Source organism: Macaca mulatta, chromosome 4 (assembly GCF_049350105.2).
Source record: "Macaca mulatta isolate MMU2019108-1 chromosome 4, T2T-MMU8v2.0, whole genome shotgun sequence".
NCBI lineage: Eukaryota > Metazoa > Chordata > Mammalia > Primates > Cercopithecidae > Macaca > Macaca mulatta.
Genome location: NC_133409.1, coordinates 146035385 through 146062224, shown reverse-complemented (window position 1 = coordinate 146062224; position 26840 = coordinate 146035385). Strand labels below are relative to the sequence as shown.

The window sequence follows — 26840 nt, the reverse complement described above, 5'->3', positions numbered from 1 at the left end:
CCCTTGAGAGGTTTATTGGCCTGATAAACTAATGACAATAGTGAAGCATTAACAAAGATATCCTGAGACGCTGAAAAAAAGTGTGAGGCGGAAGTGTGAAAGAAAGAAGTGGGGAAAAGGTGATCTTTTTTTGTATTCATGTTTCTTTTAGTTTTAAATGGTAAAACCTTCTATCCCAAATAAGTTGATTTCTACTTACAGCTGGACGATTTTTAAAAACAACTATTTGGAATTAAAGGCCCGCGCCCCTGTTTGTTGAATTTAATTGCTGTATGGTTTATTGAAAAGGTCAAGGACTAGTGAATTTAAACCGTTTAAAATAGCAAAAGATTAAAGTGAATTAAATGTAGTGCCTCTGGGATTTCTGATATATGTTCCAAATTTGTTTTTAATAATATAATTGTTCCATGTTACATTTAATATTCCATAACAGGGAACTGGTTACCTGTGCAGTTATGCTCATAGAAACCAATTCCAAATGTCAAAAATTAAAGTGAGGGCAACTGTAATGTTATGATTAAAAAAATAGAAGTTGAAAATGTTGAAAATGGAAGAGAAACACTTAGGTTGAATAAGGTCTTAACAGACCTTATTAAACTTTAAATAAAGCTTTAAACAGAAAAATCTGAAAAAAATAACACGCATTAGGTTGACTTAATGCCTTTCCAACAGCATTTAAATCATTTGACTTACAAATAGAAACCAATGCATTTTCTCAAAGTATTTATCCATTCATTTTAGTGGAAAAAGATAGCTCCTGATCACACGAATGGGAATTGTGCTAAATAAATTTTGAGAACAACCATCAAGAAATAAGTTACTAGTCATATGTGTAAATGATTATTACATTTCATGTTTTAAAAGAACAAGAAATTCGATATGGTTTCTGTTAGTTTTCAGACTTTTTTTTTCTTAACTAAAAGTACTGTAATTGCCTCTGGGGCTTTCCCTTCCACAATTAATCATCTTTTTCTTCCACACCTTCCCTCCAAATGATTATTCCCCCAAGCTTCAGAACACTTGACATTAATTCATACTATTTCATCTTCACAGCTTTCAAAACATTGCCCTGCCCGTGCTTAGCTCCACAAGCCACCCCCCTTGCATTTAAAAAATTGGTTAACAGAAGCATTTTTGTACTATCTCTTTGCCGGAAGATGCTATTTACTTGGAAACAAATTAGCTTCCTTAATCAAACTTTTGAAACTCTCTATATTTAAATTCCTTAGTATAACAAACATCTATACTTCAAAAGTAGCAGTATGTTCACTTCAAACATTCAGAAAACTTGGATCCTAAGACTTTATCCTTCATCCTCCTGACTCTAGAATACATGTCCTTGATCATCAGAACCAAGCAAGAAATTGAGTCTCACCAGCTACACCACAAGTGCCGGCAGAGGAAACACTTTCAAACTGTCATTGATCTCCACATTTATAGGTAGCTTATCCATACGTCCTTTATAAACATCATTATTTTTGGTGCTTAAGACTTCAGTCATACGAGGTAAGCTTTCCAGTTTATAGGCAAAAGGAGGTGGTAATGGAGGCCTTCTCTCCCTCCCTCCCTCTCTCTCTCTCTTTTTAAGATCAAAACAAAAGCCAGTTTGGTCTGATGCTGCCATTTATCAAGCATCTTTTAGAAAGCCGCCTAGTGCACTGAATTAACCAAGTCAGGTTTAAAGTGTTTCCCATGCCCACAGTGACAGACCAGCTATCAGGCATATTTAAGCAGACTGTCAAACTTTTATGTTTACTCTTTTTAAACGGAAAGTCAGATCTTTTTTTTTTTTTTTTTTTTTTTAAAAAAAACGAATGTCTGGTGCGGAACAAGACGCTCACCTGTACACAACAAAGGCAGGTCTTTCTCGGCTGTCCTCACTGGGGGAGGGGACGGACAATCCCTAGACCTTTGTCCTCAGGTCCTGGGCATGGGGGTTGGGGGAGACGCGACTTTCTGGGAGTCGTGTAGGCACCTGCACCCAAGAAACTACATACCGGTTTTGACCTCAATGACTGCCCGGGCTTAACCTTTGGAGAGGCCCTTTAGTTCGGGGAAGGGGCTTGCTGCTCCAAACCGTAGCCACGTCACCCACAAGGACTGGGGAGGAAATGACTGACCGCTCAAGAGTCAGGGACCCCTGTCTCTCCCAACTAGACCCGAACGTCCACAGCCCTCTTGTCGGGCTCGCCCCGTGGCGGGCAGGGCCGTCGTGCGCAGGGATCGCGGCGGGTGCAGACCCGGTCTCTGCTCGGTGTCCCCGCCGCGCCCGCACCGCCACCGTGAGGCCGAGCCGGGGACGGTGCCCCGTGGCGGCGGCGGCGGCGCCTCCGCGCTCCTCTCCGCACCGCCCCGACCGCCGCCGCGCCGGGCACGGGCGGGGGGATTTTTTTTCCCGTTTCCCCCTCTTTCGCGCTCTCGCTCCTGTTCAGCGGGAGAGCCCGCAGAGTCAGGGAGGGAGCGAGGGAAGGGGTGGAGGTGGCGGGGGGAGGCCGGAGGGGCGGATCCTGCCTGGGGGCTGATCCCTCCCTCCCCTCGGCCGGGCTCCGTGGCGGCAGCGGCAGCAGCGGCGGCTCCATTCCCCCTCCTCCCCCGGGAGCGGCGGCGGCGGCCGGGCCGGGGCCCCAGCGCGGGCCGGGAGGGGGCACGGCGGAGGCCACGGAGGCAGGCGCGGGAGGAGACCGCGCTCCGCTTCCCGGGCCGCGCCGACCTGCTCGGCGGCCGGCCCGCCCGCGCCCAGGGGCCCCGAACGGTGGGGCCGGGCAGGCGGCTGAGGTAATGGGGGCGGCAGCGGGGCCGGACAGAGCGGGGGCGGGGGCAGCGGGGCCTACGGGGACCAGGGACTGCACGGGGGGAAACCGGAGAAGCGGGGGGCTTTCCGAGCAGGGCGGGGGCGGTGCGAAAGCTCTCTCCTGGAGCGAGGGCGGCGGCAGGGAAGGAGAAGGCGGGTGAGCGGGGGAGCTGAGAAGCGAGGACCCCCTCCCGCCGCCGCCATCTTGTCTCCCCCCAAGCCTTGGATTCCGAGCCGCCAAGCCCCGCCCCCACCACGTCTTCCAATTGGCCTGGCCAGACGAGAGTTCCGCCCCTTGAGCGTCCCTTGGTCCCCTGGGTCCCTCTGACGGGCAGATGAGGCGACCAATGGGCTCTCGCCTCTCTGCCCCGCTCATTCGCTGGCGCTCGCTTTCTCTGTCTGAGGGTCGGACTCCACGTCAGGCTGTCTCTGGTGCGCTCGCCCCCTCCCCTCTGAGGAGATGTTATTTCCCTCCTTTCTTCTCCGAGGGGTCAAGATTCTTCTGGAAGAGGTGCCCCCTTAAAGGAGCAGGAGCCTTGGCTAGGGTCCTCCTCGTCTCCTGAGTAGCTTGTGTGGGGTGCAGGAGATACAGTTTGATTGCAGAAGATCCTCATTCTTCGGGGACCTGGGTGGGGTGGGCGAGCGGAGGGTCAGGGGGTGCCGAGAGGAAATCTGGGGGATGGGGGATGTTGGAGATGTGTTGGAGGTGTGTATGTGGGAAGGGCTGTGTAGGTTGATAAACTCCCGCCAAAAAACTCGTCTAGACTGTAAGCTCCTTGTGGGCGAAACTCATTTCATTTCCCTCAGCAGCAGCCTTTCCCCCTCTAGAGTTTCTCCCCGGTGTCTGGAGGCGTGGGTGGGACAAAACACGTCTGTGTATAGAGTCTTGCGTGGTCGAGAGATGCTTGAGCAGCCGAGGAGGTGGCAGGTGGGGAGGGAGAAGATGGAGCGGCTTTCATGAAAGGGGGCGCCGCATCGCCTGTCTGCGCTGTTTGGGGTCGGTGTGGAGGCAGATGTTCTCACCTCTCCTAGGGCCTCGGTGCCTTTGGAGGAGTGGGTGACGAAGCAGGTCTGTTGGCCCTGTCTGCCCCCAGGGACTTGGCATTTCTAAGGAATCCAGTAGCCAAGGGCCTCTGGAACCCGGACAGAATTGCTGCGATGATTCTGTTTCCTTTGGCTCCAAATGGGGTGTGCCAGCCCGCCTGGCACTGCCCCTCAGCCAAATTGGTTTTTTGTTTGTTTCAGTCACACTTTGGTATTGGAAGGCCTTTCAAATAAGGATGTTAATAATACCTTATTAACAAGTAGCACCTTGAGAGCTAGATTGTATTACCCTCATTTTCCTGATGGAGTATGGAGGCATAGAGAGCTTAAGGGACTTTCTCCAGGTCACAGAGGGCCAAGATTAGAACCTAGATTGCCCCAGAGCCTGTTTTTGTACCAGACCATAGCACCTCTGTGGTGTTCTTAATTCCCACCGAGAGGAATTGAGCATTGGAAGATCTGGGTTCAAATTGTAGCTTTATCACTTACTCGCTTTAGGTTGAGTGACATCTTTCTGAGCTTCTGTGTAGATCATAGTAGCTACACCATCTCCTAAGGTAGTTGTGAGAAATATTAAGAGGGCTTTGTAGTTTGGAAAAAGTGCTTTTATCATCACTGTCCCTACTTTATATAGATGGTAGACCCTGCAACCAAGGTGATGAATTGTTTTTCTCTTTGAAATCTTCTCCCTGTTCATATCCTTCCAAGTCTGCCCACACCACGGGGCCCTGTATCCCCAAAGGTCTCTCCTGGTGGTGACAGCCTTGGTAACTGCCTACCGCAGCTCCTTATGAGCTTGTCATCCAGAGAATGATGTGGGAAACTAGGACTTTCTCTTGGCTGTACAAGGATAGACTAGATATAAGTGTTCTAAGAGAGACTTTTGAGGTAGCAGAATGCATTGAGAGTTTACCTCAGATACTGCCCAGATCATCTTGGCCTTAGGTGAATGAAGGTCCTAGACAGGCCACTACAACTTCAGAGATCTCTTGGAGCCACTCTCAGAGCTTCTAGGGTTTGTTTCTGCCTTAAAATGTACTAGTTGGTGTATCCTGGATCAGGGGTCCCCAACCCCCAGGCCGCAGACTGTGGCCTGTTGAGAACCAGGCCATACAGCAAGAGGTGAGTGGCAGGCAAGCAAGCATTACCACCTGAGCTCTGCCTCCTGTCAGATCAGCGGCTGCATTGATTCTCATAGGAGCGGGAACCCTACTGTGAACTGCGCATGTGAGGGATCTAGGTTGCATGCTCCTTATGAGAATCTGACTAATGCCTGATGATCTGAGGTGGAACAGTGTTCACCACCCACCCTCATCTGTGGAAAAATTGTCTTCCATGAAACCAGTCCCTAGTGCCAAAAAGGTTGGGGACCACTGTCCTGGATGCTGCCTTTTGTAGGGAATACCCTGCATACTGTAGTTTGAAGCCCTTAGACCATGTGTTATAGGCATTTCAGACGCCTTCACCCCTTCACCTCTAGGCAGGGTCAAGGAGTAGGGTTTCTGATCGTGGTAAGATGTATTGAGAGAAGACCCTAGACCTGTGACTTTTGATCCTCTGACGGGGCCCATTGTTCAGTACAGAGCTTAACAGTGGATGCTGTTCTTGTTTTCTTTTCTAAACCCTTAACTACTCATGGCTTTTCCGTAGTTAGCTGTTGCACAGCTTTATGTACATCATTAGAACATTTAGATCTTTCCCCATGTTACACTGTAATAATCTGTTTACTTTTCTGTCTTTTCAGTTAGACAGGGCTCCTTGAGGGCAGGGATCATGTGTGTTTGATTTCTCCTTTCATTCAACTAATACTTATTGAGTGTTTACTTAGGAGCTAAGCACTGCTCCAGGAACTGGGGATACAGCAGTGAACAAGACAAACAAAAATTCTTCCCCTCATGGGGCTTACATTCTAGTGGAAGGAAGAAAACAATAAACGTAGTAGTAGGTAAATTATGTAGCATGGTATAAGATGATGAGTGTTAAAGGGAAAAATAAAGCAGAATGAAAGGTAGATTGCTGGTGGAGGAAAAGGATTTGCAATTTTAGATAAAGTGGTCAGAGAAGGTCTCACTGAGTAGTGTTGTTCACTTGAAGAAGTGAAAGACTCAAAGGAGGTGAAGGAGCAAGCCATATGGATGCCTGAGGGGCAGGTTGTTCAGACAGAGGGAAAAGCCAGTCCTCTTGGTGGATGCTTGATCATATAGGAGGATGAATGGGTGCATAAGGGCATCCAAATCATAGTCTCCTGGCCTTCTCTCCTTAGGCCTGTCCTCTCAGTCCCCAGGTGCCATGAGGAAGCCTCGTCGGAAGTCCCGGCAGAATGCCGAGGGCCGGCGTTCCCCGTCCCCCTACAGTCTGAAGTGCTCACCCACCCGGGAGACCCTAACATATGCCCAGGCCCAGCGGATTGTCGAGGTAGACATTGATGGACGCCTGCATCGTATCAGCATCTATGACCCACTCAAAATCATCACTGAGGATGAGCTAACTGCCCAGGATATCACTGAATGCAATAGTAACAAGGAAAACAGTGAACAGCCTCAGTTCCCTGGCAAGTCCAAGAAACCCTCATCCAAGGGCAAAAAGAAAGAATCCTGCTCCAAGCATGCATCTGGTACTTCCTTCCACCTCCCACAGCCTAGCTTCCGGATGGTGGACTCAGGCATCCAGCCAGAAGCACCCCCGCTGCCTGCTGCCTACTATCGCTACATTGAGAAGCCACCTGAAGACCTGGATGCAGAGGTAGAGTATGACATGGATGAGGAGGACCTTGCCTGGCTGGACATGGTGAATGAAAAGCGGCGAGTAGATGGGCACAGTTTGGTATCTGCAGACACCTTTGAGCTACTGGTAGACCGGCTTGAGAAAGAGTCATACTTGGAGAGTCGCAGCAGTGGGGCCCAACAGTCACTCATCGATGAAGACGCTTTCTGCTGTGTGTGCCTGGATGATGAATGTCACAATAGCAACGTTATTCTCTTCTGTGACATCTGCAACCTGGCAGTACACCAGGAGTGCTATGGCGTCCCCTACATCCCTGAGGGTCAGTGGCTATGCCGCTGCTGCCTGCAGTCTCCCTCCCGGCCTGTGGATTGCGTCCTTTGCCCCAATAAGGGTGGCGCCTTCAAACAGACCAGTGATGGGCACTGGGCCCATGTGGTGTGTGCCATCTGGATCCCTGAAGTCTGCTTTGCTAACACCGTGTTCTTGGAACCTATTGAGGGCATTGACAATATCCCACCTGCCCGCTGGAAACTAACCTGCTATATCTGCAAGCAGAAGGGGCTAGGTGCAGCCATCCAGTGCCATAAAGTGAACTGCTACACAGCATTCCACGTGACATGTGCACAGCGGGCTGGGCTCTTCATGAAGATTGAGCCCATGCGCGAAACCAGCCTCAATGGCACCATCTTTACAGTGCGCAAGACTGCCTACTGTGAGGCCCACTCACCACCAAGTACTGCCACTGCTCGGAGGAAGGGCGACTCCCCTAGAAGCATCAGTGAGACTGGCGATGAGGAAGGGCTAAAGGAGGGTGATGGAGAGGAGGAAGAAGAGGAAGAAGTGGAGGAAGAGGAGCAGGAAGGCCAAGGCGGGGTGAGTGGCCCCCTCAAGGGAGTGCCCAAGAAGAACAAGATGAGTTTGAAGCAGAAGATCAAGAAGGAGCCAGAGGAAGCAGGCCAAGACACACCCTCCACTCTCCCCCTGGTCACTGTGCCACAGATACCCTCTTACAGGTAAGCATGCCCAGAAGGGCTCCTTAGGGACTCATGGTTTCTTCTTGGGTTGGTGTTGGCCCTGTGCCAGGCCTTCCCTAAACACAGTTGGACACTATTCTCTTCCCCAAATTTAAACTTTTTTTTTTGACCCAGGCTCGCCTGGCCTGGTTTGTGGTTTTGATTGTGCCCTCAGAGTAATGTATTTCCTTTATTTCAAAGTGAAATAAAACACTTAAGTTACTTAGAAACTCAGTTGATAGGATATCTTAGACAGTATTTTTCAATAGGGGCACTAAGTGACATTTTGGACAGGATAATTCTTCATTATTAGAACTGTCCTGTATGTTTCTAGATGTTTAGTATCCCTGGTCTTTGTAAACGCCAGTTGCATCATCTCCCCCATTGCCTGGTTTTTGTGACAACCTCAAACACTCTTCATGCATGTTTTCAAAAATGCTTGGGGAGGGTAGAACTAATTACCCAGTGAAGAACCACTGTTTCAGAGGATTGGCATGGCCATCTGCTGTCCAGCAAGTTCTGTCCTGGGTATGAGGGGGTGGTGGTGTGGAGAGAACATGGTATTCCTCCTTTTGAAGCTTTAGATTTAGGGATAAGAAGATCATTCAGTTCAGCTGTGTAGCTAAGCTCTGTGGACCCCCATTGAGTCTGTAGAGAGCCCATGGTACCTGTTTTAAAATATCAGAGAGGTATCTGGAGCCGTTGGAGGGATGGTAGCTTAGCAGAGAAGCAAGAGAATAGGGAAGATTTCCTAGCAGAGGCTTATCTTGGGTGGTGTTCATTAAACAGTATACACTGTTAGAGCAGGAAGGAGTCTTGGAGATTGTTCATCTGATGTAGTCCTTGCACCTTCTCCCACACCCCCAGATGAAGAAACTGCGAACACGGGAGGTAAAGTTGTTCACTCCTTTATTCATTCAATGATTTATTTATTGAGCACTTAATACATGCCATGTCCTGTTCTAAGAGGTGGAACCAGGTGGAAAGTAGCAGACCCTATACCACAAGAGCTGGGTCTCATGATGCCTCTAGGTTGCATTCCTGTAGTCCATCTCTCTTGATGAGAAGCGTAGAGAGAAAGGAGTGCTGGGGAAAGAGTTGTATGAGAGCTATGAATAGGCAACCAGACTTGCCAGGCTGGGAAGAAGACATAAGTGCAAGATCGGAAGGGGGAGGCTCTTAGTGCCAGCTATTACCCAAGTTAGAATTTCAGTGACTCTGAATGTGTTTTCTAGTCACCGAGCTGTTCTAGGTTATTCTTTTTCCTGAGGTAAGTGGGTGGATGCTTAGTTCCCATCTGTAGGGAGGTTTACCCTGAGGCTAGAATATTTGGTTGACATGTAGGTTGTTCTAGATGCCTCTTGCTGGGGCCAGCAGAGCTTGCTAAGAACCAGACAAACTGACATTTGAAACCCATTTCTATCACTTAGTACCTGTGTGACCTTTGGCAAGTTGTTTAACTGTGCTAAGCCTTAGTTTATTTGTAAATGAACCCACCACATAGAGCTGTTGTGAGAAATAAATGAGATAATATAAGTAAAGCACTTAGCACAGTGTCTGGCAAATAGTAAGTGCTCAATAAATGGTGGCTGCTGCTGCTGCTGCTATTTTATCATTACTATTCTTTTCCCTACCCGCACAAATGCTGTTGGGATCCTCCATGGCCAAGAGGTTGTAGACGGAGGGTGCTGCCTATATCTGGGCAGGTGTGCTTGGCATGGACATTGGTCGGGATCTCTCCTTTGGGGAAAGGCCTAGTTCTTGATTTTATAAGCTTGGCTTTGGGGCAGGGATGTCTAACTGTGGAGAGGAGCAAGGCCTAGGTGAGCAATGTCGTGCCCAACATGCCCATCCTTCTAAGGTTTCAACTTGTTTAGCTGTGCTTATCTTTGTTTCAATGGAGTGGCATGAAGAGAAAAAAGGAGAGGAAACATCACAGGAGCACTGAGGCCTTGCTTACCCTGTGGATAACCAGTCTGGGGATGTACCATGGTATAGCAGAGAGATCGTGGATTCAGGTCCAACCCAGATCCACCATCTTATTAGCTGCATTAGTTATTTTGACAGTTTATTCAGCTTCTGTTCCTATGCTGCCTTTCCATCTTTTGTGACATGGGAATAATGATACCCACCTTGCAATATGGATATTAAAGACAGATATTATAGGCTTGCATTAATTCCTCTCGTACCCTTTCCTCCCCCAAGGAGTTACTGGCTTAAACCCTGACCTTAAGACTTGAGTAGTTTAGCCAGCTGCATTTTCACATTTCCCATCCTCTTACATCTTTAGATCCAATTTTTTTTTTCATTTGGTTCAAAATTAACATTTTTAGGCTGCTGAGGTTTATACCATGAAAAACCAGAGGTCAAACAACTCTAAGGGGTTGCATTGGGCTCAACCTGGTTGTGGGCTACTCCCTGGTTTGATGGGACTCTCAGCCGCAGAAGGCAGGAAATAGTGGCCACATTAACCATAGCTTACCCCAGTTCCTGTTCCCTTTCGCTGCTTTTATAAGAGGAGGGTGGGGGTATTGAGGCATAGGCTTGTTTCTCAGTCCATACCTGGAACGAAGAAGTCTAGGACCATAGGAAACGGGGTTCTGGGAGAGGGTTCTTTTGGAGGATTAGGACTGCAAGGCAAGAGGTGGAAAAGCAAATGAAATACCTCATGCTGAATCTGAGCTGCTTAACTTTACTGTCCTTTTCAAGCTTTTCTCTGAGGTGAGGTATTTGGCCATTTTATTCTGTCTTCCTGTATAAGGTTCAGAAATGAACCAGGGTCTGGATAGGATGCATGGGCTATAATCTGGGCTGCCTACTGACCCTGTCTTTCACTTCCATGTGCCTCTACTTAAGGTTGAACAAGATCTGTAGTGGTCTCTCCTTTCAGAGGAAAAACCAGTTTATGCAGCGGCTTCACAACTATTGGCTGTTGAAGCGGCAGGCACGGAATGGTGTCCCTCTTATCCGGCGCCTGCACTCCCATCTGCAGTCCCAAAGAAATGCTGAGCAGGTAGGTGCAGTGGTGATTTGAGACTGGTAGAGGGAGGTGGAGAGTGAAGGAAAAGGAATGGTGGTTGGGGTGGGGCTGGCATCCCTCCTTGATCCCTCCATGGAGCCTTTGCCTACCTGTCTGGGTGGCCCATCCCAGGAACAACCCCCAGCACTATAGAGATCGTCAAGCAGCTCCTTCTGAATGGATGAGGCTTGACTTTGTAGAGAATTCTAGGGGAGAGTGGAGAGCACGCCCAGCTTTCCATATATGTGGGGAAAATCCTCTAGATGTGGCAGAAAGCGAGAAGTAGGCTGAATGAGAGCCAGGGTGGCCACATTGTGTTAATTAGGAAAAGGCGCCCTTTCCTCAAGACATTATACTGCCATCTGCCAAAAAATGTTTCATAGTAAATACACAAATTTACGATCTAAGTTGTAGCACACAGCCTGTCCAATTGTGGTGGATGTTAGCCATTAGCAACTGGAGTTGCTGCATGTTTAATGTTTTTTGCTCCTAATTTCCCTTATTTGAACTATTTAGTTCTTTCTCCCCCCTTCACCTGTTCTATTCCTTCTGCCTTTAAGTGTTCCCACACTGCTGCTCCAGAGATGAAGCAAAGCTTTATGTGAGTCTGGTGCCTTCTGCATTCTGTCTGATCTCACTTTTGCCTTTTGTAACTAAACTCCTGAAGTATAAGCCTGTATCTGGCCCCCTTGAACCTTTTGGTCCACCTGCTTCACTGAAGCCTCCCCTAAAACATCAGCTACCTTGTCCCAGGAAGTCTTTCCTTATATTCTCACCTGATTGATCATTGGGCTGCATTTGACACCACAAATCACTTTGTCTAAGAGCTTCTCTGTGATACCATTTCCTGCTGCTTCTACCTCTCTGACCATACCCTATGCTGATCCCACTTCTTGCTCTTTAATGGTAACATTCCCAGTGGCTCTGTTATCTGCTTGTTTGCTTAGAGAACATGTCCACTCTCATAATTGACAATAACTGTATAATAGCAGCTCCAGACTTTTTGTCTTGTCCTCGTCCCTTTTTTCTGCCATCAGTCCCTCAGGGACGTTTCCATGTGGATGTGGTTAACTTGTAACTCAAATATTGGACGTTAATTATCTTTTTTCCTCTCAGTAAACTTATTTCCCCATCATTATGGCTCTCCCCTCCCTCCTGACTCATATCAAGAGTTCCCCACCTTGGAGTTACTTTTGACTCTTTACTCCCTAATGGGCCACTGTTAATCATCCCTTAAGCTGCTTTGGGGGCTTTCTCAACATGGTTTTTTGTCTTCATTCTGCAGCTCTCCTGCTCATCCATGCCCTCTTAATCTCAGCAATAGCTTTCTAGGTGATCTCTAGCCTCTAATTCTTTCTTTGCTCTACAACTGGTAGTTTCTTATTCACATGCTGTTGGGATCCTCCATGGCCAAGAGGTTGTAGAGGGAGGGTGCTGCCTACATCTGGGCAGGTGTGCTTGGCAGGGACATTGGTGGGGATCTGTCCTTTGGGGAAAGGCCTAGTTCTTGATTTTATAAGCTTGGCTTTGGGGCAGGAATGTCTGACTATGGAGAGGAGCAAGGCCTAGGTGAGCAATGTCCTGCTCTTCCATTCTCTTACTTCCTCTTCCAGAGTATACTCCTCTTTCTAGGCAGGTGAAGTTAAGGCTCTTTTGCCTTACATTTGAAGCTTCTTATTAGCTGTATCCTGGATCTTCCTTGACTTTTGTAGTTCTCCAGCATCTCTGTTCTGGTCAGCCTGTTTTGCTTACTAAGCAAAGAATCACTAATTCTGCCTCTACATTTCTACCCCTTTCATACCTTTGGTTCCAGGAGAGACCTTCCTTACTACTTTGTCCATCCATGTCTGTCACCTACCTATATGTAAAACTCTAGTAAGATTCTTCACCAGGAAGCTTCTCTGATCTAACCTCCACCTACTCAGATCTTCTATTTTGTATCCTCTTAGCATTTATATTATTAGTTTTTATTATCTTTATGCTAATATGCCCTTGTGCTTCAAGCTCTAGGTCTCTTCCCTTCCCCTGACTCCAACTGTAATCTTTTCTAGAGCAGGAATCATAATTTGTTTGTTGTTGTTTTACCAAAGTATGTTCAAGCTTATAGTAAGAACCTCGCTTTGTTTTCTAGCCAAGTGAAAGCTCTAGGGTGAAATTCTTTTCACCCCTGAGGTCAGTTTTCTAATGAAATTCTTTCTGACCCAAAGGGCCATAGCTGCTCTCTGGTATACCTGGGGGTAGGGGGAAGCAGTCCCAGATCCTACTCCAGCAAAGGTTATTGCTTTATAATGAAGAAACAGTGCTATAATACTGGGGCAGCTCAGGAGGAAGGCATGGGGTAGAGAAGGGTGGAAGGGCTCTTGGAACTGTGGGTCAAGGAAGGGGACAAGACTTTTACCTGCTGCAGCCCCAGGAGGTGTGAACAGGGAGAGGACTTTTGCAAGAAGGAGATTCCTAGTCCCTCTTCTCTTCCTTCCTGCAGCGAGAGCAAGATGAGAAGACAAGTGCAGTGAAGGAAGAGCTGAAGTATTGGCAGAAGCTCCGGCATGACTTGGAGCGGGCGCGGCTGCTGATTGAGCTGATTCGGAAGAGAGAGAAGCTCAAACGGGAGCAGGTAAGGAGGAGCCCCCAGCCCTAGAGCCCTAGTTCAAGGTCACTTTCTCCCACTATCAGTCTAGTATTGGGAAATCTGGGAGCCCCTGCCTTATGCTAGCTTGCTTTCTCCCCTCCCTACCCAGGATTGTAGGCTCCAAGAGCTGCCTACTTTGTATTAGCTGTGGTGCTACTGGTGGTTTCTATATTTTGGGTTTCAGCTCCTGGTAGCCTCCAGCATAAGCTTAATATCATATATATGCCTGGGCCCGTCCCTGGAATTTCTGATTCAGGAAGTCTCAGAGGGAGCCTGGCCTTGAGGATTTTGGAAAGCTTCTTAGGCCATTCTAATGGGCATCATCAGTTGAAAGCCTCTGGCCTGGGAACTTCTGAGGGTTCCCACTTGACTCTTAAACACTTATGGTCTTGAATCATTTAAATTTTCTATTTATCCTCCGTTCTAGGAGATTTTAAGCCCCTGAGCATAGGAAATGTTGAGGTAGGTAGTGTAATATAGTGGTTTAGGAACACGAGCTATGGCACCAGACTTCCTGGGTTTAAATCCTGCCTCTTCTACTTACTACCTATGTGACGTTAAGCAAGTTCTTCAATCGCTTAATACATCGGTTTTCTCACCTGGAATATGGGGGTAATTATAGAGCCTACATCATAAGGTTGTTTTGAGGATTAGAAGACTTAGTCTATGTAAAGAGTTTAGAACAGTGCCTGGCACATAGTGACAGAGAAGTGTCAGCTGCTGTCATTATTATTATTATCAATTTTTTGCTTCCCTGCAGTGTCTACTGCACATGGCAGAGAGCAAATACTATTAATTGAGTAGATGAAAAGCCAAAACTGTTCTCTCTGGGCTAGGAATAGCAGCTGTCGCTCACATGCTTCAGAGGCCCGGGTTAAAGATGTTCCTTTCTTGCCGGGCACAGTGGCTCATGCCTGTAATCCCAGCACTTAGGGAAGCAGAAGCAGGAGGATAGGTTGAGTCCAGGAGTTTGAGACGAACCTGGGCAACAAAGCAAGACCTGTTCTCCATAAAAAGGGAGGAAAAAAAAAAGATGTTTCTTTCTCTTTCTCCAAATTCTAATTCATTGTTCAGCCTTAGCACAACCCCTTTTCTAGCAGGCCAGTAGCCTGAGTTTCCTCCTCATAGCCTGGGCATCTCATGCCATATTTACCATGGGTGGCCATGGAGGACATCTCAGGACCTTCTTCAAGGGTTCAAAATGTCTGTGCTATCCCAGGCATGATCCCACAGCTGAACTTCTTATCTCATCTCTGATTCAGAGAAATGAGAGAGAGAAAAAGGCCCTGGTCCTGGGGAAGTAGGCAGGCCTGTTTTGATATAGCCAAAAGGTGGGAATTTTCTATAGTCTTAATTTGTGGCTTCCCAACTTTTCACATTGGGGCATATGTAGAAAATAGCATTTGTACAGCATACTACTGTAAATATATGAAGCTACTTGCCACTTGTGGGGGTAAACCTGGAGGCCCTGGTGACCCCATGCTGACCCAGATGCTCCAAGGGCTGATGGAATCAGTACCTCAGCACACTGAATGGGAAATTCTGGTTCAAGCACATTTTACATCATCATTGTGTCCCTTGGACTAGTCAGACTTGGGTTCAAATCCTATCTCTATTCTTTTCTAGCCAGATAACCTTAGAGTAATAACTCTTGCATCATGCTCTCTCTAATCCTCAGATTCCGTATATATATTTTTTTAATTTGTATTTTTTTTCTTTTAGTCCTTGGTGATCCTTGTTCTGATCTATATTTGTAAAATGGGGATAATAATTTCTGTTTCAGGGTTATCGTGATGATTAATAGAGGTAATACAAGTACAGAGTTAGTGTGGCATAATGGTCAAGAGCACTCACTGTGGAACCACTGTCTGGTACTGAATTCCAACTCCGTTCCTTATTAGCTATGACTTTAGGCCAGTTACTTAGTCGTTGTGTGCCTTAGTTTCCTCTTTGTAAAATACCTCATCTGTTCCTACCTCATATACTCATTTATTTTACATAAAATGCTTAGAACATTACCTGGCATTTAGTAAGGGCTATAGAAGTGTTAATTATTGTAATTGTAATGATAATTATTATTACTGTAAATTTTAGTATGGTGTTTGGTACATAGGAAACAATCATAAAATAGTAGCTGTTGGTATCATTATTCCTAGGCTGAAGGTTGAGTGATAGCTCCTCATACTGGTCAGCTCAATATTCTATGAAAATTTGTTGTACATGATTGGTAAAAGTCAAGCTATCACGAAAAAGTTTCAGCACAGTTTTGCAGGAGATGTCCTGATCTGATCTCACCCCACCTTCCCCACAGGTCAAAGTCCAGCAGGCTGCCATGGAGCTGGAGTTGATGCCATTCAATGTTCTGTTGAGGACAACACTGGACCTGCTGCAGGAGAAGGATCCTGCACACATCTTCGCAGAACCAGTCAACTTGAGTGAGGCAAGTTCCCCCCACTTTCCAAGTAGTAAATTCTTCCTGAACTGGAACAGGGTCTGAGTAGGGTAGGAAGGAGTTGGGCCACAGGGTGTACAAAACCAGGGGTAGGAGGGTGGGTCTGGCAAAGCTAGTAGATTTGCCCTTGATGAGGGGTCAGCAGGCCAGGGTGGGCCAGGACCATAGGACTCTGAGTTAGCCTGGCTTGGCCAAATCAGAAACCGAGGAGGCCAAGAGTATTGGTGAAGGGTGTGCCTGTTTGGCTAGTAAATGGTTGTTGTAATTGTACAGGTTTTATATGTTTAGGTTCCAGATTACCTGGAATTCATATCCAAGCCAATGGATTTTTCTACTATGAGGCGGAAGCTGGAGTCCCACCTGTACCGCACCTTGGAGGAGTTTGAGGAGGACTTTAACCTTATAGTTACCAACTGCATGAAGTATAATGCTAAAGACACAATTTTCCACCGAGCAGCTGTCCGCCTGCGGGACCTGGGAGGGGCCATCCTACGGCATGCCCGGCGGCAGGCAGAGAACATCGGCTATGACCCCGAGAGGGGCACTCACCTGCCCGAGTCACCCAAATTGGAAGACTTTTACCGCTTCTCCTGGGAAGACGGTGAGAGGCCTGGATGGGTGGGGAGGAGAGGGGCCAGGAGGAGGCACAGGAACAGAGTCTACAGAGTGAGGGATCAGGGTGGTCTTTGGGACTATAGGTAGACTCCAGGAGCAAAGCTGAGGGTGAGCACAGACTGAGGTATACCTTTGTGGCTAGAATAGTTCTAAGGGTTAAAGTTTAACTAACGCACTCAGCACTTCTTAAGTGGTAGAAAAGGGGAATCAGGTACTAGTGGTCTGTTTGAAAAGCTTAAAGCCTCATCAGAGGTCTTCCTTTCTTGGATCCCCTCTGTATGGCATTGGAGCATGGGACAGGGAGAGTGCATTGCTGGTGTGTGTCTGGCTCATTCAGAAGATTGCAGGTGGAGGACCAGAAAAATGGAATTGCCTCTGAGCCCCACACGCTGCCTGTCCCTGCTCTCTGCTTCTCGATGGCAGCAGCCAGTCACTCAGGCCAGGGTATTGCCAAGCTGCCTCATGCCTGCTCCATGGAGCCCATAATCGTGACTGTGAACTGCTTCCTGCAGACGTTTCCCAGATTCTGACCTTGTCCCTGTGGCTGCCTTCTGGGCAGTGGTGTTGCAGGGCCAAGGCCCACAGTGACGCTGCTGGAAGCTGCTGGCCCAGGCATTCCAAGAGAGAGTTTTGCATCCGAAGGATTCGGCCCCTTTCTCTTGCCCTGTGCTGGGCAGGTCCTTCAGCCCCTTCTGTCCTCCCTTCTCCCTGGCAGTGGACAACATCCTCATCCCAGAGAACCGGGCCCATTTGTCCCCAGAGGTGCAGCTGAAGGAGCTGCTGGAGAAACTGGACCTGGTGAGCGCCATGCGGTCCAGTGGGGCCCGCACCCGCCGTGTCCGCCTGCTACGCCGGGAGATCAATGCCCTTCGGCAGAAGCTGGCACAGCCACCACCACCACAGCCACCATCACTGAACAAGACAGTATCCAATGGGGAGCTGCCAGCAGGGCCCCAGGGGGATGCAGCTGTGCTGGAGCAGGCCTTGCAGGAGGAGCCAGAAGACGATGGGGACAGAGGTGAGAGATAGTCACAGGCAGGCAGGGGGTTGGAGGGTAAAGAGGGATAAAGGCTAAGCTGAAATCTAATAATGGGGTATCCTTTCCGAGTTTAGATCTGACACTTATGGGCAAACAAAAGCTCTTGGAAGGGTCACATTTCCATGTATACGCAGGGATGATGTTCAAAATATTTAACAATCAATAGAGACCAAAATTTATCCATCTCAGTAAATGTTGGCTGTTGTATTGGAGTGGGCTCCCAAAGGCTTCTGATGTGGATATTTAATTGCTGGATTGTGGGGAGTTTCAGGTGCTGCAGCCCAGCAGCTGTTTATTAGCCAATTAAGTATGTCAGTATTTTGCACCTGATACAGCCATATTGTACATACCAGTTAAATATCAGCCTACCTTGTATCATCATGTGGAGAGACTCTTAGAGCAGGTTAGGTTGGGATGTGAGGGGATAGCAGAGAAGGAAAGACCCCGGGCTTTTGAGCCACCTCATGGTTTTTACCCCATTTGGCTGAATCTATAGGCCCATCTCAAGTAGAGAGGCCAGACTATAAAAGATAGTTGGTTTCCACAGATTTTCTTAATCTTGAGAAAAGACAAAAAAGAAGAAAAGACAGCTGGGGAAGTGATTCTCAGAAACCCAGGAACGTTATAAGCTAAGCTGCTTCTCATTCTTCCCCTTCATTGGGGATGGAATTGTCTCCCTCATACCTGCCTTTGGATCTGAGCCTACAGGTTGGGAGAGCCTGTCACACACACAGTTCAAAAGGTTGGAAGTTACTTCCAATGGATAGGGGCCCAGATTGTAGGTAACAGCCCATTTTATTTCAGGTTGGCAGAGAATGGGGACATGGTTGAGAGATCACATTTGACATCAGAGGGCTTTGTGTCCGTTGTGATTCCTCTGGACTCCCCATGTGACAGTCAGCATGCCACTTGTATCCCTACTTCTGGGGCTGTGGCAGTGCAGAGTTGTGCCCAGTAGGCCAACAGCATCGCCTAGAAAATTTAAAAAAAAAAAAAACAAACCTGTCGTAGCCTCACCTCCCATAGATTCAGTTAGGGATGTCTGGGCTTTGGCTTGGAAGTCTCAATTTTTAAAAGTTTCAAGGTGGTAGGTGAGCAGACATGTTTGGCAACCACTGATTTAACTTACTTGGTCTCTGTTTTTCACATTTTTGAACTTTTTCTGCATGCTGTACTTGCTGTCACTTGGGTGATGTGAAATAAACTCGAAAGACAGATGAGAAAACTCTTGAGTCCAGTGAGAATTGTAGATACCTAATCTGTCAAGCTGAGACTTACCTATTTATTGATTAAGCATGTGACTTTCTTGGGTGTAGAGCAATGGTTTGCAATCCTCACTTCATTAGACTCACCTGGTAAGCTTTAAAAAACAAATAGCCTATCTTTACAAATTTGGTTTCAGTTGGTATGGGATGGAGCCTAGGCACTGGAATTTTTAAGAAACTTCCTATGTGATTCTTATACATAGCCAGGGTTAAGAACTACTAGTGTAGATAAAACTTACTTCTTCTGGGGTTGGGTACAGTGGCTCATCGCTGTGATCCCAGCACTTTGGGAGGCAGAGGCAGGGGGATTGTTTGAGACCAGGAATTTGAGACCAGCCTGGGTAACATACTAAGACTCTGTTTCTACAAAAATTTTTTTTAAAAATTAGCCAGGCGTGGTGGTGTGTACTTGTAGATCTAGCTACTTTGGAGGCTGAGGCAGGATCATCACTTGAGCCCAGGAGTTTGCAGTTGCAGTGCTCTGTGATCAGACCACTGCACTCCAGCCTGCTCAACAGAGCAAGATCCTGTCTCTGAAAGAAAACAAACCTAATCCTCCTTTCTCTTTGCTTCAGATCTAAGACCTTGAATGCATCTCAAGCCTTATAACAGCCCATGCTTTTGGTCCTTGGTTATCAGTGTCAGTATCTAGCCTGTAGGAGCAGACTCTTTCTAAAATGTTCAAGCAGGTTCTCTTTTTTTCTAATAGATGACTCCAAACTGCCTCCTCCACCAACCCTGGAGCCCACTGGGCCTGCACCTTCCTTGTCTGAGCAAGAATCCCCGCCGGAGCCCCCAACTCTGAAACCCATCAATGATAGCAAACCTCCAAGCCGGTTCCTAAAGCCCAGAAAGGTGGAAGAAGATGAGCTCTTGGAAAAATCACCGCTGCAGCTAGGGAGTGAGCCTTTGCAACGCTTGCTCAGTGACAATGGCATCAACAGACTATCCCTCATGGCCCCTGACACCCCGGGCGGTACCCCACTTAGTGGTGTGGGTCGCCGCACATCAGTCCTCTTCAAGAAGGCCAAGAATGGGGTTAAGCTACAGAGAAGCCCAGACAGGGCCCTGGAGAATGGCGAGGACCATGGTGTGGCAGGCTCTCCTGCCTCTCCAGCCAGCATCGAGGATGAGCGCCACTCCCGGAAGCGGCCAAGGAGCGGGAGCTGTAGTGAGAGCGAAGGGGAGAGGTCCCCCCAGCAGGAGGAAGAGACAGGTGACCCTGCCTGTGACTTCTCTTGATACTTCGCATCTGCTTTTCTGCTTTGCCTTGCCAATCAGCACCTTCCCCAATTGGCCATCTCTCTAATGGCCCCATTGGACAGCAATAGTAGCATTGAGGGCACCATAGCTCACAGTTGGGCCTGGCATGTGAGTAGCAGCCAGGGGAAATAGGCTTTGAGCAGGTATTTTCCAGAGAGCCAGATTGTGTCTGGGACTCTCATTGGCCCTGAGGGTAAAGCAATGTTGTATAAAGTAAAATGATTCCTACCTTCATTTCAGTTCATCAAATATTTGTGTCAGGCACTGTTCTAGGCATTGGGGGAAAAAATCAATGAACAAAACAGACAAAAATCTCCTCTCTTATGGGGGAATACATTAAAAGCAAATGAGTAAACTGTATCTTGTATTAGAAGCTTTGGAGAACGATCTAGCAGGGAAGGAATTCTAGGGTGGTCTTAGAGATGGTGGCCAGGTCTTCTAAAGAGGTAACGTTTGAGTAAAGATCTGAAGGAATTGAAGGCATGAGCTATTTGTATGTCTAGGGGAAGAACATTCCAAAAAGATAGACTAGAAAGTACACAGGCCCTGGAGGTGGGAACATGCCTGCATGTCTGAGGAACAGTGAGGGAACCAGTTTGGCTGCAGTAGAGGGGTTGGAGTGGGGTGAGGTGGTGATAGAGGTAGATAATGGAGGTTCCATCACTAAAGAGAATTGTTTTTTTTTTTTTTTTTTTTAGTGGAGATAGGGTTTCACCTGTTGGCCAGGCTGGTCACCTTACCCCAAGTGATTTACCCACCTCAGCCTCCCAAAGTGATGGGATTACAGGCGTGAGCCACTGCGCCCCGCCTAAAGTGTTCTTAATATACATCCAGCAAGAGCAAGAGCTAGTCATGAGTAGGTGTGGGGAAGTAATAAAATAAGTCAGACTTAATTCCAGCTCTGGAAGGTTCACAGGCCATTGGGCAAATGAGTCTCTCAAAATGTAGAGAAATCACAGTGGTGAACAGTATGTTGTTATTTGTCAGGTGAGAGGTAGCATTGCTAGAGGTGTTCAGGGAATTTGAGCTGTAGGAGTTGGCCTGAGCTGGCCCTGTGGGATGAGGGCAGACTGGCAAGGAATGGTTATGAAGGCCTCAGGCCTGGGTCTGTGGGAACAAGGAGGAGGACAGAATCTCTGTGAGGGACAGCTTAGAGAGGGGCTTCCCAGAGCATCAGGAGCCAAGACTGGATGGGTAAGATGGGACTGAATGTGAAGGACTTTGAAGCCGGGCAGAGTACTTAGGTCTTGGTGGGTTAGGGAAGACCCACTTTCTTGGCAGGGAGGGCTGCTCTTGGCTTTTGCTTTTTGTGTCCCTCATGTACTTTTATGTGGTGACTTTGGACTGTGTGGCCAGCACTTGCTTTTCTGTGTTCTTGCCTGACATTTTGTTTTCAACAATACCTTCCCATCTCATCTGGCCAAAACTTTTCTCTGTCAGGGGAGTAAGTTGGTTTATAGAGGCAAGAGCCTAAGGCCTGAAGTTAGGCATACCTGTGCTCAAATCCCCAATTTCTTACTGGCTGTGTAACCACAGGAAAATTAGTTAACTTCTCTGAGCCTGTTTCCTTATTCCTAATAGGGGGTTTCTGATACGTACCTTTGCAGGGTTCTAAGAACTAGAAATACCCTTTATAAAGCACTTGGCATATAGCAGTAGATGGTAGCAGTTACTGTCATCCTCTCAGCTGAATCAGGCTTAGCCATACAGTGCTGAGAACACTGCATTAAAAGAATGAGAGATCCTGCTATTGGGAAGTAACTGTACATGAGGCCCATCCAACCTGAGGGGGCCTGTTGCTTGGAGATACTGCTAGAATCCTGTCTCTCTCTCACCATCCCAATTGCCTGGCACTCAGGAATACTTCTATACAATCTTAGTTGAATCTCACAAAAAGAGGTGTTGATCCTTTGTAAGTGAGGCACCCAAGACACAGATGGCTTCAGTGATTTAAATTGTGGTAATAATGTTAGAGGCAGAACCAGGTCACAGGATAGACATTGTGGCTCAGACACCTGCTCTTATAGAAGGGACTTGCCTCACAGTTTTCTAGTTAAGGTGTCTGTAATTTACAGCTTTCAAATCAGGTGCCTGGTCCATCTCCGCACACCTCTTGGCTCAGCTATTAGAATTATAGGACTTTTAGTGTGGTTGGCAATTAGATAAAGGCCAGGCACAGTGGCTCATGCCTGTAATCCCAGCACTTTGGGAGGCTGAGGCAGAAGGATTACTTGAGCCCAGGAGCTCGAGACCAGCCTGAGCAATATGGCAAGACCCGGTTTCTACAAAGTTAAAAAGTTAGCTGCGCATAGGGTGCATGCCTGTGGTCACAGCTACTGAGGAGGTTGAGGCAGGGGATCACTGGAACCCAGGCTATTGAGGCCCCAGTGAGCCTTGTTTACACCACTGCACTCCAGCCTGGGCAACAGCGAGACCCTATCTCAAAAAAATAGAAAAATAAATGTGGATAGATAGGAGAATAGAAGCCTTCACTTCAAGGTCACATACCTGGGATGACCAAACAGCCTTCATTCGCCTCTGAAGGACTCCCCACTGTAAACAGACCTTCTCTCATACATACTGAATAGTAAGTAAGGTATTATCTTCACTTCACAAAAGGAGAGGTCAAGAGACCTCAAAGAAAGAGAAAAGGAACCTGTGTTTCAGAGCCCAGCCTAGAACCCCAGGTTCTGACTCTCCCTGCCAGGAAGTTCTGGGCTGCTTTAGTTCTGCTGAAGAGTACCCCCATCCTCAATTTGGATTAGCCCTGCGAGGTATCTCAGGGTGTGGTTGACAAAGGGCCCTTATCCTTCTCTAGTCTCTCTTGACATCACCCCCAAAGAATCAAACTAGCTATTGCCAGCTATGTGAGGCATAGGTTATGTGAGTGTTTATCTGAAGAGGCAAGGTGGGTGGGCTCCTGAAAAAGGCAGAGATTACCTGATAATTGAGATTTGAAATTAGAAGCAAATCCAGGGACTTGTGAGCAAGCCAGGGTGGGAGAAGTCTTAGTATCTCCCTGTGTAGCCAAATGACAGTAGCTGAGTGAGCTGTGTGCTATGGTTTCCTTAAAGTAAAAGCAGAAGGATGGGAAGGAAATTGCAGTGTCTGCTCCTTGCCCTAGCCAGCAATATTTCCCCCCAAACTTTTGTCTTGATCATATCTTCTTTATCACCCAAGACCCATTTCTCACAGGGAAAGGAATAGCCATCCTCTCCACTCCTCACTGAGCCCTCCTGAGGTGGCTGCCTCACCCTGTAGCATGTGTTGGGAAGGGGGATTTCTGCACTCAGACTCACTATGTGTGTCCTTGGCAGGCATGACCAACGGCTTTGGAAAACACACCGAAAGCGGGTCTGACTCGGAATGTAGTTTGGGTCTCAGTGGTGGACTGGCATTTGAAGCTTGCAGGTAAGAACACATTTCCTAAAGCTTTGTCAGCAGCTCTGCCACCCCTCCTTTTACTCTCCATTCAGCTACAGGTTGAACCTCTTCCTGCTTACCTTTTTCTCTCCCCCAACTCCTGCTATTTCCTGAGGCCTCTTATCTGTAACTCTGGGATTTCCTAGGAAACAGGGTGACCCTTGACTCTCAGGTCTGATCTGAGAGAGGAAGAGTAGTGCTGATGCTTTACAGGGTTTGTGTGACTGAATTTGGACTCTAGAGGATAGGGAAAGCTAAATCTCGTATTGCTCAGTGAAATTAACATTTGAGCCAAAGTCCCCTGCTGCCCCTACACACATACTTAGACAACCCAGCCTGTTAAAGACTTGGTTTTGCTCTTTGCCTTTTGGGGTGTCATAGCCTCTTTATAGAGGTGTGGTGTAGGTATATGAAATGACCAAGTAGGAAATTTAGAATTGCCTTTTTTTTTTTTCTTTTGAGACGGACTCTGGCTCTGCCGCCCGGGTTGGAGTGGAGTGGCCCAGTCTTGGCTCACTGCAACCTCCACCTCCTGGGTTCAAGTGATTCTCCTGCCTCAGCCTCCTGAGTAGCTGGGACTACAGGCACATGCCACCATGCCCAACTAATTTTTGTATTTTTAGTAGAGATGAAGGTTCACCATGTTGGCCAGGCTGGTCTTGAACTCCTGACCTCAAGTGATCTGCCTGCCGCAGCCTCCCAAAGTGCTGGAATTACAGGTGTGAGCCACCGTGTCTGGCCTGGAATTGCCTTTTATTCAGACAAAGGTCCCAAAGCTCTTCTACTATCCTTGAGCTGAAAAGGGATGGACTTCTTCCCATTCTTTTATCTGAAGGGAGGATTTCTCAGACCAGAATCTTAAAGTTTATTCCAGGCCCAAGAGTTTATGGAGCCCCTGTTCTGTGTTCTGTATTCTGCAAGACACCAGGGCGGGTGGGGGGGACTCTTATAAATGAGAAACCCTTAGTGCCACAAAGGAAAAGTGACTTGTCCTGAAGGCTAATGTCATGACCCCACCATATGACTGCTGAATGGATCTTAGGTTCAGAGTAGGGGAGCAAAGGTCCCAGGGCAGCACCAGAAGACTATGTATTTGTATTTGAAGTGCTTCCAAGGCAGACTGGGCATGTATTCTTTTAGGCATTCAGTCTGCCTGGGCTGTGGGACTACTGGTAGGGCTGAGGGGGTCCCCAGCTACTCGTTGGCCTGGACTGGTTCCCTGCTGTGGTTTCTTTGTGATTCCCCTACCCCCAGCCAACCCTCAAAGTTGCCCTAGCTTCCTATTGCAGCCTCCAGAGATATAGGGAAAGTAGATGGAAAAAAGTTATCAGGCACAGGAAAGAGAAAGAGATTTCATAATCTTACAGGATGCTTCTGTCCTGGACCTAGGTTGAAGTTCCTGACTGCCTTCAAAGATAAGGTACCTGGAAGCCCAATTTGTTGGGGTCAGGGTAGGATTGGACCCATCAAACTATCCTTTTTTAGCTTTTGACTAAATGTGGAATGTGTGTTGGCCCCTTCTTCTATGAAGGGCATTCTTTTCAGCTATGAGCCATAAGAGCAAGCAAGGCCAGGCTCTGGTTAGCCTGCTGATTCAGGTGGCGTGTTTGCCTTTCTGCAGAACTCCAGTGCAATGCCCTTGATTTATCTGGGGCCCCTTGGAGGAAGTGTGTATTAGGATTTCAGGGTTTAAAATAGGAGATTCAAGGGCTTCAACTGCAAGCGTTGTTTTTCTTTTTCCCCCTATACTGTGGTAATAAGTACATAAGGGAAGACCTTATTTATTAGACCAGAATCATATAATCCCAGAATTAGAAATAATCTTGAAAGAACTGGTCACTAACCCATCCCCCACACCTCCTTTTTCACTTGCCCCTTGGTTTATCTTTTCTGACGATTTTCTGAGCAGGTTGGTGCTACACGTGCTTTCTATAGGTCACTCATTCAAATATTGATAACTGAACACCTACTGTGTGCCAGGTACTGTTCTAAGGACTTGCCAGGTACTGTTCTAAGCACTAAGGTGCCTGTTGTCATGAAGATTATCTTCTAAAGTGTCTGTTCTCATGGATATGGATGTTAAATCAGTAAATAAGATAATTGTAGGTTGGGTTGTCTCCTTAGGCCTGGGTAACTTGGAGAAAGGGCTGAAATGCAGGCCATGATTGAGTCAGTTGTGCTTTTTTCTACAAATCAGGAACATACAGACCTATTTTTGGTGTTGCATCCTATTTTATTGAGCTCATCCTTCTGAGAGCTCATCATTCTATAGTTGAGTATTAGCAGTTTGTAATACTTTAAGTAAGACATTAAAATTTACTACCCTTCGTATGACAATAACTACAGCTGCTATTTATTGAATGCATGGTATGTGCTGTACTGAGAGCTTTATGTGTGTTCATTCATTAATCTTTACAACAACACATGGGGAGTGTAAGCCTCAGAGAAGTTAAGTAACTTGCTGAAGGTTACAGAACTGTTAAAAAGAGCTGGGTTTTGAACCCAGATAGGCTCCAAGAGTTTAATTTCTTAACTGCTTTGCTGTGCTCTCTTCTGTTGTATTTGAAGATGTGTCCCCAGATTCTTGATGTGAACTTTGATTTGTTTTTCTTTTTCTCATCTTGATGTGAACTTTGAGAGGCTTTCCTGATAAAATTACTAGCACTTTACATTTATACAAGGACTCAATGTCTCTAATATGTTGGCAGATTTTTGTAGGGTAAGTGGGAACTAAATCCTAAATGTAAACTGGGTATTTTTTGTTTTTTCCCAAACAGTTCCTAGTTTGACTAGCAATAAAAACTACCAACTTAACTACTGGTTACTGAAAAATCATGATTCATTGGGTTTTAGTTAAGCAAAGTTTTCTTAGCATACAGTCCTGATAAAGTCAGTTCTGATTCAGTAAAACAGGAGTACCCTACTCTCTAACCAGTCCCTACTCCTGGCTGCTGCTTATCCCACCGGGGGTTTCTTTAAGCATTTCTGCTTTTCTGCAGATTGACGACCTATTCTTTAAGCATTTTATTAGTAAAAAAAAAATTAAAGTTATATAGGAGTAATATTTTTTGAAGTTTGGATGGAAAAAAGCCCTAGCCATATCATTTTTGCCCAGAAGCTATAGTATACATTAGAACTGCATGGGGAACAATTTGAAAATACTGATGCGTGGGTGGGCTTCAGTTACAACATTGCTTTGGTATTGCTATTCTAATTTTTGCTTATCACTTTTTAGTCTTTGTGTAATATATATTTTGCCTCTTTGAAATAGCCATGAAAAAAATTTCTTTTTTTTTTTTTGAGATGGTGTCTCGCTCTGTCGCCGGGCTGGAGTACAGTGGCGCCATCTTGGGTCACTGCAACCTCCAACTCCCAGGTTCAAGTGATTCTCCTGCCTCAGCCTCCTAAGTAGCTGGGAGTACAGGCACGTGCCACCACGGCCAGCTAATTTTTGTATTTTTAGTAGAGATTAGGTTTCGCCATGTTGGCCAGGATGGTCTTGATCTTCTGACCTCCTGATCTGCCCAGCTCGGCCTCCCAAAGTGCTGGGATTACAGGCTTGA

At 47.0% G+C, this 26840-nt stretch overlaps 1 protein-coding gene across 5 annotated transcripts in view; it reads left to right on the top strand.

Annotated features, from left to right (window-relative positions):
- Window positions 1-2548: 2548 nt before the first annotated feature.
- Window positions 2549-26840, top strand: part of BRPF3 (bromodomain and PHD finger containing 3) — a 35499-nt gene continuing 11207 nt past the window's right edge. For 2 of the 5 annotated variants that reach the window (XR_013416471.1, XM_015136245.3), the window contains exons 1-9: window positions 2549-2775; window positions 6099-7572; window positions 10429-10585; window positions 13074-13205; window positions 15532-15660; window positions 15961-16273; window positions 17003-17305; window positions 19301-19807; window positions 23172-23265. Coding sequence is in view for 3 of the 5 variants with exons in the window: in XM_015136245.3 (XP_014991731.1) it covers window positions 6125-7572; window positions 10429-10585; window positions 13074-13205; window positions 15532-15660; window positions 15961-16273; window positions 17003-17305; window positions 19301-19807; window positions 23172-23265 (3083 nt within the window). In the remaining 2 variants the exon portion in view is untranslated. Of the gene's footprint in view, window positions 2776-3192; window positions 3224-6098; window positions 7573-10428; window positions 10586-13073; window positions 13206-15531; window positions 15661-15960; window positions 16274-17002; window positions 17306-19300; window positions 19808-23171; window positions 23266-26840 lie in introns of those variants that run through there. The other 3 variants (XR_003728991.2, XM_078000104.1, XM_015136246.3) reach the window with 2 other exon arrangements.